Source organism: Maylandia zebra, linkage group LG10, assembly GCF_041146795.1.
Source record: "Maylandia zebra isolate NMK-2024a linkage group LG10, Mzebra_GT3a, whole genome shotgun sequence".
In the NCBI taxonomy this organism is placed as follows: Eukaryota; Metazoa; Chordata; class Actinopteri; order Cichliformes; family Cichlidae; genus Maylandia; species Maylandia zebra.
In genome coordinates, this window is record NC_135176.1 from 25026850 (window position 1) to 25039785 (window position 12936).

Sequence of the window (12936 nt, forward strand, 5' to 3'; positions counted from 1 at the left end):
TGCTTGCACTGCTGTGCTGTAGTTCATGTTGCATCGTGGAAGACAATTTTAAAACTTAAAAAAAGCAGATTAACTTTATGCTTTATGCTTATGGAAAATTAAAGTACACTATGCAAATTCCCCACCTTCTCTTAAATATCGGAGTCCCCAGCATGAATAATCCGTGGAATTGAGTGACTGATTTACACCTTTGAATGTTGCATGATGGATGGCGAACTTCAGCCCCCCCTAAGAATAGCACCACCACAGATCCAGGGGTGGCTTCTTCGAGGGGGGATCCCTAAAAGGACATCCTTTCCCAGACCTTGGCCTACCTCCAGACTCCACCCTTCCCACCGGTCCTCCAGGTTATTCCTGGTGCTGATGATATGACCCACATTTTCGTGCTCGAGGACACGCTCTCTCCTTCATGTTCCCTCAGACCTGCCTGCCTAAAATAGGGGAGGTTACCGGGGGTTGCTTGCCCAGTGACATACTATCATCCAGAGACCAAAAATAGAAAACAGTTCTGGGGGGGGGGGGTGACTGACTGCTGGTGCTACTGTAAGTGGACACAAATTAGACACATCCCACAGCTGACCTGCAGCTCTAAGGGACAAGTGCAGTTTAGAGGGGAGGGGCTTAGAGTGTCATGGACCTCTGGGTAAAGCTTATATGCAGGCGCATTTCAGGGTGAGATAATCACTAGCACAGTGGTTCTTAACGTTGTTGGAGGTACCGAACCCCACCAGTTTCATATGCGCATTCACTGAACCCCTCTTTAGTGAAAAATAAAATATGATTTTTTTTTCAAATTCAAGACATAGATATGGTTTTTTACTGGTGCACAAAATGAGCCATGCATGTCATGGCGGAGGCTCTGCCGAACCCCTGAGACCGACTCACCGAACCCCTAGGGTTCGATCGAAACCAGGTTAAGAACCACTGCACAAGCAGAATAGAGACTTTTTTTAATGTACATTAATGCAATTTTAACAGACTCCCACCTCCTTAGTTCTTTTGTTATATGACAGGAGACAGCGCAGGCCCAACAAACCTGTAAACATCCCTCAAATTTGAAGGTTTAACACTAAGGTGCTACTGCAGGATCAATGACTCATTTGGATGTTTTTTAAGGCACTTAAGTAACCAAATAGGCAGCTTGAAGACTCAGAACAGCTTACTCCTAGAAATAGCTAACATTTTAATCACAATAAAACATGCAAAGTCATTTTAAACTCACTGAGTTTATAATGACTCAGGCCTTAGATACCGTCACAATTTTCTCTTTTTGAAAGAAAAAAGAAACTAATCCTTAAGAGTAAAAAAAAAAAAAAAAAAAATTTGGCAGCTGCTCGTTTTGTGGTCAGCCATCTTTGCTTTGTCTCCACAGATGGAGACATGGTGGCAAATCTTGGCTAACCCACACCTTAAAAGAAACAATCAATCCTGGGGACACAAAGTCAGGGCCAGCAGAAGCAGACTGCTCTGTCTGGATGTGCTGTTTAGCTGGCGTGTAATTACAGCCACTAAAATACCCATTGAAGAAAGCTGCAAACACCCACTACAGCAAAGTGTAGCAGGCTCGGCTCCTCATTTTGCTTGGTGAATATTTTTAACTTAAAAGTTACTGAAATCTGCTTCCAACTCTAAACTGTTGCAACGCTTGTGTTCCCTCAAGTCTTCACCTTCTTCCCATTACTATAAAAGGATTTCCTCCAGACCCCGTAACACCACAGCTCGCTTATAAAGGCTCCAGTTCGTACATTCGTCCCAGAGCAGTCTCTACATGCTCTACCTCAGATTTTGTGACCCTTTACCCTGCAGACATTTTCTGCAATTTTGGTCCATATTTTTCAAAGACACAACTCCTGAACACAAATTTTCAAAAACCTTTCTGCTAATGCTTTTCTCTACAAGACAGATGTGCTCTGTAGCAATGGGTTGAAAGAACCAATTCTAAAAAGAAAAAGTTCTGTAACCAGAATGAAATGACATATCATATCCGTCTACAGCTGAAACCTAATGCACCAGCTGAGAGCAAAAGAAAAAAAAATTATGCAAATCAGATACGTCTCATAGCAGACAAAACCTGTTGCGCACGTATGGATGTCGCTGCTTCTACTCAAACATCAAACAATGTAGTCAGCTGAAACAGAGCTTAATCTCTCCAGTGTATCTTCTACATATACCAGGCTACAAAAATACAACACGCAGTAATAACAATAACAACAACAACCACCTACCTGCATGTCTTTAGTTGCAATCTCCCCTGGAGTTGGCCAGCTGTTCGTATCTCCGAAGTCTCCAACCTGAGGACAAAAAACAAAGAAATTACGAAGAAATTCAAGAGGGGGGGAAAAAAAAACAAAAACCATCCGATTGCTGCTTTTCTGTTTAAAAATGTCAATTTCTTCAAGAAATAGAGAAAAAGGAAAAAAGATAAACACCTCTCAGGTTAAAATGCAGTCTAAAAGCTGATCATGTCTGAACAGGCAGTACCGCTGTAGTCCTTACACCTTAAGCTCAAGTATAATCTGGTTAAAAACACTTTACATGAGTGTTTTTACAGCTTTTTACTGTTTATCTTCAGCAATGTGCTGCCAGCTGATTGCCAGTTTCTGTCTTTTGTTCCTGGGACTGGGTAGTTAACTCCAAACCAGCCATAAAAAGTTTATGGCCAAGGTGTGGCTACAAACAACCAACTGTAGAGTACTACAGTGTCAGACAAAAGGGGTGGGAAATTCTGAATGAAAGGCTTCATCTCGCATGCAATTGGTTCACTGCGAGCACATCTGCATTCCAGCATGTGAGAGGAGGTGACTGCACATTTCTCGAGGCATTAAAGAAATACCTGCGCTTGAGCTGTCACATGGGGGAGGGGGGGGGGGGGGGGGGGGGGGACAACTTTCCTTCAGCTCATGTCATAAAATAAAGGTTGTCATTTCACTTTACATTCAGCAAATATTTCATTAGATACATTTTTCTAATACCAGGTAGGACCGCCCCTTTTCCCATCAGAACTGTGAAATCCTTCACAGCATAGATTTATTAAGTTTATGGAAACATTTCTTGGGTGATTATAGTGCATATTGACAAAATATCATCATAAGGTTGCTGCAGATTTGTCAGCTGCACATCAAATTTGCACTATTGGGTTGAGATCTGGGCACTGTGGAGGCTGTGAGCTCATAATCATGTTCAAGAAACCAGTTTAGAGAAGACTTGAGCTTTGTGGCATGAAGACTGATCGTGATGGAATAGCTTTACTCGAGCAGGCTGCAGTGTTTAGTTTCAACTAGGCATCATTTTAAAGGGGACCGAAGTGTGCCAAGAAATTACTCCACACACTTTACACCAGCAGCAGCACCTGAGACAATTGGATCCACACTTTAATGCCATGAATGCCAGTTTCTGATCCTACCATCCAAATGTCACAGCAGAAACGGACTCAGAACACAGATTTTGTTGATTCAATCTTCTAATTTCCAGTTTTGCTGAGCCTGTGTGAACTCTAGCCTCGTTTTGGTCTTCTTGCCAGGCAGGAGTGGCACCCAGTCTAGTCCCCTGCTACTGTTGACATTTTGACACCAAAGCAGAAAGCCTGATACTACAGCAGAAATAAAAAGCCACTTCACCTACATTTTAATAAATCACTTTTGTTTTTAAATGCAGCACAACAAAAATCTGTTATCTGGTGAAAGTTATATAAAATATTGATTTCTTGGCTGGGAATTATTAAACAATGACAGACAAAAATAAATCTTATAGGCTTACTCGATGGGGGGGAAAGTGTCTAATTTTTCCCATCAAGTAAGCTAATTTCCCTTTGGACAAATTCCCGTCAACACAATCTGGATTTTAAAAGCACTGAATTTTCCTTCGAGATTTTTAAAAACAAATTGAGCCATATTAATACGTTTAGAGCTTGTAATTATTATAAACCCTTCAACTGTCCACTGCTTAACATTCAACACAGACAAACGCATGAAAAGTATTACCTTGCCGCCACGCCTGGCTTTAGGTGGGTTGCCTGCTCTCACTACCTTGGCAGGGCCGGTGGACTCTGTGGGGACACAAAGATGACTGACATTACAACTTGGTCTGCATACATGAACAGAGTAAGATGGAAGCACAATCATTTATATGCATTTGATTAAAAATGTAGAGTCTTCTAGGAAGAAGAAAAAAACCCCGCATAAGACAAACTTGCTTCTTTCTCCCACAGGTACTCGCTTGTCTTTCAAACAGTTCGATTTACATTCTCATTACTTGTCTTATCTACCAGCAGCAGGCAGGCTCTCGGTGAATAATCTGGCTTTATGCGTCTTATTTCCCCTTTAATAAACTGCTGTGGTGTCTGTTTTCACATAAACTAAACTACAAGCCGACACCATCATTCTTCTTTTCTGACTCTGTTGCATCCAGCGACAATCACTGCAACAAACCCACACAACACAATCACTCGAATAAGCAGCCACAACAGGAGAATACAAATTCAAAAAGTGTGTTGAACAACATGTCAAGGCATGTCAGAAACTCTTCCTCTTATATTTAATATAATCACACTATGGTGATTCTATTATGGTATGGTTACTATGATGGTAAAACCATCGCGTGGCTCTGCTGTCCGCTTGTTGGTTTTCCACGTAAACCTTTCACAATAAAGCTCAAGATCCTGTTGAGACCTTTAAAAATAAACTGAATCACATGAAAGAGTATGCAGAGAGTTTACGGATGAGAAGCAAAAAAGAGCCGCCAGGTGCTAAAAAAAACAAAACAAAACCTTAGACTCAAATGTTGGAGGAGAAAAAAAAAAAAAGGGGGGGGTGGCCGTTACAACTTATGTCTAGAAATGTATAGTTTCATGCATCGGTTGAAACACTCTACTCCAGGTACACGACGCCCAGCTGAAAACACTTCACACAAGTCGAGCTGCCCGAGATTCACAGAATATGTTACATTTTTGTGATTTATATCGTTGTCAGGACAATAAATGTCTCATATCGGAATATGAGATTTTCGTCATATCGCACAGCCCTAGTGATGGTGATAAAATTCTTGGCAATAAAAGCGAAAGATTTTCAAGAGCTTGAGGCTATGTTAAGTTAAAGTATAAAAAACAACAAATTTTTATATTTTTCCTTTAAAAAAAATGGAGCACTTAGCATACCGAACACACAAACCAACCAATAAAAGGATTAAAATATACATATTACTCAACTGAGGCCTGACAGCTAATGTGTTGTGTATTTTGTTGGCTCTTCCTCAGAACAATAAAATAAAACATATCATAGCAGGATCTGAGTTATTCCTTAAAATAAATACATAAAACAGCAGGTGATGTCCATACACCATGACCAGCTCAACAGCAGCACACACCACCATCTCTTACGTGAATGTAAATTAGTAGATATAGAATTTAAACAAAGGGTTAAACACGTCAGTAACAAATTATTGCTACAATCCAGCTACAATTACAACAATTATCCATAAAATAAAAAAAGAACAAAGAGAACCTCGGAAAGATAGACAAACTTGTTACCTTTAACCAGTTCTGAAGAAAACGTGCACGTTATTATCAGCCTTTAAAGACGTGAGTCTGGTATTGCTGTAGTTTCCCCCCCAATGAAAATGATAGTCACGCTCGCCACCTCATTGTCTGGCTCATGCCCTGAAATCAGAGATGTTTCCTCCTTTCTATCTCCTCCTGCACTGTCACCAGCCACAGTGACACGAGCGAGGCAACCAGCTCCCAGGCAGCAGTTCACACCAAAGAGTAAATCTTACTAAGCGCCTTGAGGACAATCACCAGGAAGAAAGAGAGCGGGGGGGGAATAAAAATCCTCTGACGGATACATCGCCAAAAGCACAAAGAGAAGCAGCATGCCAGAGTTTCAGTAGAGGCGTCTATGCTCTACATGTTAATGACAGCAAGATATTTCAGGTTTGGAGGACAGTACAGTCAAACAGGAATTTCTGGGCCCAGAAAACCTACTTATATTTCACTTTTCAATGCATTTACCTTCTGAATCGCACGTCCACATAACACCCATCGCTCAAATCTTGTCTTTTCACCATTCAGGTAACCGTAAACAAAAGAAACTGTTTCCAACAAAACAAAAAGCATCTAACCTCCCATTTAGGAAGGGGAAAAAACAAACAAACAAACAATACTTGGGAATCTGTATTAAAATGGCACAAACTTAAAGACCCAGGCAAACAATATTGCTGATTTCATCGCCATTTTTCAAATTCCCAACAACCTCCAGTAATGACAAAGCTTCTGGTGTCTAAAAAGTTTGCAGTCACAGTGCATGAATGAACGTTTAAAAGTAGAAACAACAGGGAACATGAGATTAAAACCTTAACCAGTGCAACATGTTTAGCTGCTGTAAAGCAGCTGTGTACAGGCGCCTTCAGTGGCGTCTCCTGACTCCAACTCCAAAGGGACTTACCATACTCCTCGTCTCCAACTACCTCTCAATGATCTAATAATCTCTCAAGGTTAAACACCATAGTGTTTTAAAATAAAATGAATAGTTAGCTTAGGACATGGTCAAAGTTAGCATCGGTTTTCAATACTGATGTTTGCAATTTGGGACTAATAAAGGTTATCTTATCTTAAAGACAAAACTAAACATCAAAAGAAAGAAGATCCAGAATTTAACTAGTTCTCCTGTAGTTTGGCTTTCCGATTGTATTCTCTCATCGCAATGCTCGCTGTTGTGCACTCTCTTTTTCCCAGGCTGGGAACGCCGTCATAAGCCGATTCTGAGGCATTTTAAGTACAAGTGAGGATGAGGAAAACACTGAAAGCCACAGCAAATGCTTCGCCAGCTAATCGCATGGAATTATATTAAATTAGCCACTGAATTTAAAATTTCTATACAGAAATATGTGTACATTACCCATGATGCAAGTTGACCAGTTTGGTTAGCAATTCAATGCTAAAGACCTCAAGATGGTCACATTAAGCAGATGAAGAGGAGGCGGCGGCAGAGGTTTTCTTTTTCAACATCACTCTTCAGCCCATGTGGAGCCACAAATATCCTTACACACAGGCTTAATAATCAGAGTCAACCTTCAAATCAGTTGTTTTTAATCAAATAGAGGACTGCGAGCTGAACCTCATGTCTCTTTACTGTTCCGTAGTATCCCTGGACTTCATTTACATGATTCCTGGACTTCAAACTTAGACTGTTTGTTTAACTTTGAGCCATGAATTTAGGAGATTGTGCAACAGTGGTTTAATTTGAGCTTCCTGACACTACACAGTCTTTAACTTTTGCTTCATGCTAGGCCGTTTAGGAGCCTTGTATCCCCCAAGGATTACTCAACAGAAGTTGCGTAGTAAATAAAAAATGATTTCTTGGAGAGATCAAAGATGGGACGCAACATACGACAGCAATCACGCAACATGAGCTAACAAACAGGGCGAGGGCGTGGTGTCTTTCTGATCGCTAATACATTTGTGCAATGCCCATTTAGATAAAACGGTATGAAGAACATTCAAAAACCACATTTTCTTTCAACATCAACCAGCCAGGAGAATCACAGTGTAACTGAATAACCCATTTAGAAACTAAGGCGGAAAGTGTGTATATTTTTTTTTTATTTATCTTTTAAACATCCTTCCTTTAAAAGAACAATTTTATGAGCAACAAATTTGCAGATCTTCTCTAATAACAAAGGATTTGTTGCAGATACAGACAGCGCAATTTTTAGTCAGCCCCTCATTAGCTCCAATCAGAGGACTTCAGGTCCATCTCCCAGGCTACTACTTTGTTTTCATCAATGCAGTAGGGCTGCCACAAACGATTATTTTGATAGTCGACTAGTCACCGATTATTTATGCGATTAGTCGACTAATCAGATCATCATCCACTGGACGTAAAACTACAGCTTATTGCACCAGCAGCATCTGCTCTTATATAACTATCATTAGCTTACAGCTTTAAGCTTTTAAGGTGCTAACTAAAAATAAAGACAAGATGATAGTTTATTCAATTTTAATGAAATTTGCAGATTGTTTCGGTGAAGTTTAATAAACTCCTTGCTATCTAAAATATAACAGGACACCGGAGTATATTCTCCAGCATCTCACACTTCTGATAATCAGCTGTCTGCTTGACGTTTATTCAGCTGTGTAAAAACTATAACTTTAATCTCAGCCAAACCGATTTACTCAGGAACAAATAAAATACTAAAAAAAAAGCCAAACAATAACATTTTTAATTTATCTAAGTGACTCATATATATTTAACCTGAGTCGCGAAAGACGGCGGTGGGTTTGAAAACAATTTGCCGGGAGTCCGGTGTTCTCACGGCGCTAGTGACCTAGCCCCCGGCTAGCTATCGAGCTAGTGGGTAACAGACGTCTCCGAAAACGTCGGAGCGCTTTTGAAAATATGTGGTGTCCTGATAAACTGAGCAGATATTTGAGGTTTACACAGCTACATTCTCGCCTGAAAATATGTTAAACGTTTATTTTGTGACCCAGAAAGAATAATAAGAGTAATATTAAAACTAACTAGCTACCGCCATTGTTGGAAACTAAGCTGGGCCGCGCTATGAATTCTGGGACACAGCTGCTTCTTCTTCTTCGGGGTTTAACGGCAGCTGGCATCCTTGTACATGCTGTGCTGCCATCTTCTGTTTCAGTCCGTTATTACACTCTTAAATCCTGCCACTTATTCCTGCGTCTTTTGCGATCTTACAAAGCTTCAAACGACACGTCGACTATTAAATCAGTCGTCGACGATTTTGATAGTCGACGTAATCGTGACTAGTCGACAAATCGTGGCAGCCCTACAATGCAGTCTTTCATAAAGAAGCTGTGTGAAATAATTAAACAGCTAAATGTTTGCTTTGTGAAACTGGCAGCTTTTTACCCTTAAACAAAAGCTTCTTATAACCTGGTGACGTTTCAGGTGGCGAACGCAACACCCCACAATTAGCAGGCATAAAGTTGCGTCAGCAGCTGGCCGCTTACACTAATCGCGGCTGATAATGCCACATGAATGTGCCAGTCTGATAAAACTCACTAATGGCAGGTGGAAACCGAAGGATTTCTCCAAATAGGAACCTGATTCTGCGCTAACCTGGTTTGCTATTTTAAGCTGGAACCCCCCAGTGTTAGGCGGCCTCATGACCGGACTTTTCAATCATCCTGGCCTGTAGTCATTTTACCACCAAAGTTAGGAAAATTCCAACAGATACAATTTGAGACACAAGTGAAATCAAGTAAACAAAAATCCCTGAAATCTGTTTTGTTATAATAGAATTTAAACCTGCAAAATCACTAAAAGTAGAAGACTTTTACAATTAATGGAAGAAAACTTTGGTTTACTTTGACCTAGATTTGTACATCCTTGTTCCCGACCTTCATAGGAAAATAGAAATGTGCAGCCAAAAGTGGACAAAGTGTGAACTATTACCCCTGCCTCTTCAGTTAAAGAGATAAACGTCTCCACAGAAGATCCCGCACAAAGTTATGAGTCCAGCAACTGCGCAAAAAGCCTGACATCAAACTTATTTTCCTCCAAAAAAAATCCTGCAACTCTAAAATTAAAATTTGTACTCTCCTAATAGCTAGGAAGAGCAAATGGCACTCCTCAGCTGGATAGTTTGTTCATGGTATGCTCAGCACCAAAAATAGCTTTAACTGGCCTTATAAGTAAAGATCCAAAGACACATGGATCATTTGCCCGTGTCACATTGTTCTGTGACCAAGTCTCAACTACCAAACAGGACTGAACATATCCTCCTGAACACAGGTATGCATCTGCAAACACCTAAGATTTCCACCCACCCACCTACTTAAACTCCAGCCACATTTGGGTCAGGTTAATGCATAACTGAAACTCCTGCTCTCCTGTCAGCAGACCCATGCGTAACAACTTTGCACTTATTTAGTCAAGGAATCCGTGTTAATTCCTCAAGCATTTAGCCCTCTCTTATCTGCTTAGTGTATGAACAATAGTAGTTACAAAAATTTCTCACTGCTCCTTGTTGTGCATGATTGTTCATTTTGTGCCTGATTGTTCATTTTGTGCCTAATCACAGGAAGTGGGACAACGGAGGAAACACTTTCCTCGAGTCTTTCTACCTCGTCACCATGACAGAGCACTCTGACGTGGCCTCCAACAATCAGAACTCTAGAGGAGCTGTTTTAGTTGGGCAAAACCACCAACTTTTAAAGTGCATTTAAAATCAAAAGTCAGAATACTTTATTAATCCCTAAGGAAATTATGTTCTCTGTAAAAAATTACAGTCCTCTGTGAAAGGGGTGATGCCTTGCCCATTTTTGCTATACTCTGTACTGCTTCTGTGATTCATCTGCTTTTCTCGGAAATCAGCTGTTCGGTGGTATTAGGATTATTAAAGATAGATTTGCATGACCATTACATCAGTGAGCGAGTAAATGCAGAACAGAAGCAAAAAGTGAGATTTTCTTTGACTGTATGGACACAGTATCTATTATAGGTTCTAATCTTTAAAAAAATAAAAAATAAATTGACAAGTGACATCAGGAGCCAGGTTTACCATTAACAGCATCTATCAAGTTACTTATGTTTTGATTACCCCTCCCTTACCTGTGTAAGTGGTAGTGCCCAGGTAAATGAGGCTGGTAATGCAAAAGCAATGGGATTAGAGAGAAAACGTGGCATCTTCCTGTAAGTGTGCATTGTGTTTAGTTTTATTTTAGAGTCACATGGTTTAGTTGATGTTTCCAATTTTCTCCCCCTTTTGTTAATAACTACCAGATACAACTGTTTGTGCACGTGCTCCTGCACAGTTGATCTGATATCCTTGTGTTGCTGTTGTTCCCAGATCATCATACTAAATGTTGTTCCAGGATCAACATTGCAAGTGACCAATCAGAATGTTGTGACGTCATACTTTTGCGACTTCGGGAAAAACCGGCGTAAAACAAAAAACTGTACTTAAGCTGCGTGAAACCGCCTCTGTCCGCCGATCAATGGACCCTGACCCTAACCCTTTAATAAACAGTAAGCAGAATTTATATTGTCCTTGCAACATTGGAATTTCATAAATGCACGAATGGCTTAGCGCGCAAAGGAATAACGTCACAACAATGTGATTGGTCACTTGCAATGTTGAACCTGGAACAATGTTTTCATGATGGTCTGGGAACTAGGGCTGGGCCATATTATACCGTTCACGGTAATACCGGTATAATGTTAGGCAACGATAGGAAAATGAAATATGGCGATAGAATATGAGTAAAAAGCGCATGCGCAGTGCCTTTGTTTTCATACGCACATGGCCGATTGTTGAGTGAAACAGATGAACCAGAATTGGTTTGTAAAAATGGTGCAACTTCAGTGATGTGGAACTGGTTTGGTGTTTGTCCGTCAGATACACGACAAAGCACATTTTTTTGCAGAACATGCAAGCGGCCGTCGTTATTGTCGTATTTGTCGGACTAAGATGCTCTTAAATCTGGGAGTAATCTGGGTCCTAAACTCCTTATACTTCAGGTCAAACGAACACTGCAGCATCACTGAGCGTTAAAAACTGTCTAAATTCTTTCATCTTTAATAAAACGATCAGCATTACTGCCTTACCAGGGGTAACTATGAAGTTTAACTTCCAGGCATCCATGAAAACAAAAGTTATTACATTTAACGGAGTTAGAAGTTAGCAGGAAGCTAGCGGAAGTTAGCTCACTAGTTTCGCTAGTTACCTAAGCATGATATAGCATGTTCTGACTGAGAGATTTCTGAAAAAAATCAAACGTACAGCTCTGCTATCACTTCCAACATAAATGAAGACAGGAAACTAAACAGCAGTGACGTTTGTAGGGTTACTGAAGTTGGGCTAGCTGGTATATAATGATGTGCTACGTAATCGCTAGCGACACAGCTATGTTAGCATAACATAAACAGTGAAGCTGGAGGACGAACACTAACACTTTTCCACTTATAAAAGTTAACGTGAAGGTTCCTCATGGTTAGAGACAAATGCAATCGCATGGCAGGATGCTGTAAACGGACCAAACTTCAGTCAGGAGAACAACTGAGATAATCCATCCACAATACGAGGTTAGTCATTAATATACTGCAACAACATGGGAATAGAGCAGCTGCTAGAGAATTCAACATTAATGAATCAATGGTACAGAAGTGGAGGAAGCAAGAAGAATGAGTTTAATAAAGTTTGATTTATCTGACTGCTTTGTTTCGCTTAATGTGCCTTATAATCCCGTGCACCTTATGGTCCAAAAAATACGTACTGCACACTGCAGTTTAATGTTGCAAAGCACCTCTTTTTAACTTCAGTGGATATTATATATGGTTATGCTCAGGATATGTCAGCCCATTTCTACTGGAAATGCCTTTTGGTTAAACTTTCAGCAAGGAATTAGCATTTGCACTGTTACATTTTTATAAAGCTTTAATGTACATAAAAACCAGCTTCTTGTTTGAGTGAAAATAAATGGAAGGTTGTCTTTTTGCGCTAGTAATGTTGTGGAGTTGTATTTTGTCTCGCATCAATTATATCGTCAGTTATATCGTTATCGCAAATTTTCAAATATATATCGTGATAAATATTTTTGGCCATATCGCCCTGCTCTACTGGGAACAACACCAACACGAGGATATCAGATCATCCCTCCTGCACATCGTCTCCCTCTTAAAATATGGACTGCACAACTAACATCCCGGAGACGTCACCAGGTGGAAAGATTTGCCACTAGAAGGACTTGCTGATGTTTTCTCACAAACTGATCTCTTTTACTTCTGTAACTAATTGTTCATACACTTACAGCAATTTATTTAGTTTTATTTTTTTTAAATATCACTTCGACCACTTCTGGGAACCCAACAGCAGCAATGAACCAGACTAGTTCCTGAAACTGTAATTACATTTCATAGTCCACCAAACTCTGCAAAAAGTGGACAATCAAGTGTTGTTCAGTACTAAAAA

The 12936-nt window shown here is 40.2% G+C and overlaps 1 protein-coding gene across 8 annotated transcripts in view; it reads right to left on the reverse strand.

Moving 5' to 3' along the window:
- Positions 1 to 12936, reverse strand: part of larp1 (La ribonucleoprotein 1, translational regulator) — a 55628-nt gene that overhangs the window by 23540 nt on the left and 19152 nt on the right. For 7 of the 8 annotated variants that reach the window (XM_012922023.4, XM_012922022.3, XM_012922021.3 and 4 more), the window contains exons 2-3: positions 3981 to 4045; positions 2226 to 2291 (exon numbers count right to left, since the gene is read on the reverse strand). In XM_012922023.4, coding sequence (XP_012777477.2) covers positions 2226 to 2291; positions 3981 to 4045 — 131 coding nt within the window. Of the gene's footprint in view, positions 1 to 2225; positions 2292 to 3980; positions 4046 to 6890; positions 7076 to 12936 lie in introns of those variants that run through there. The other variant, XM_012922024.5, reaches the window with a different exon arrangement.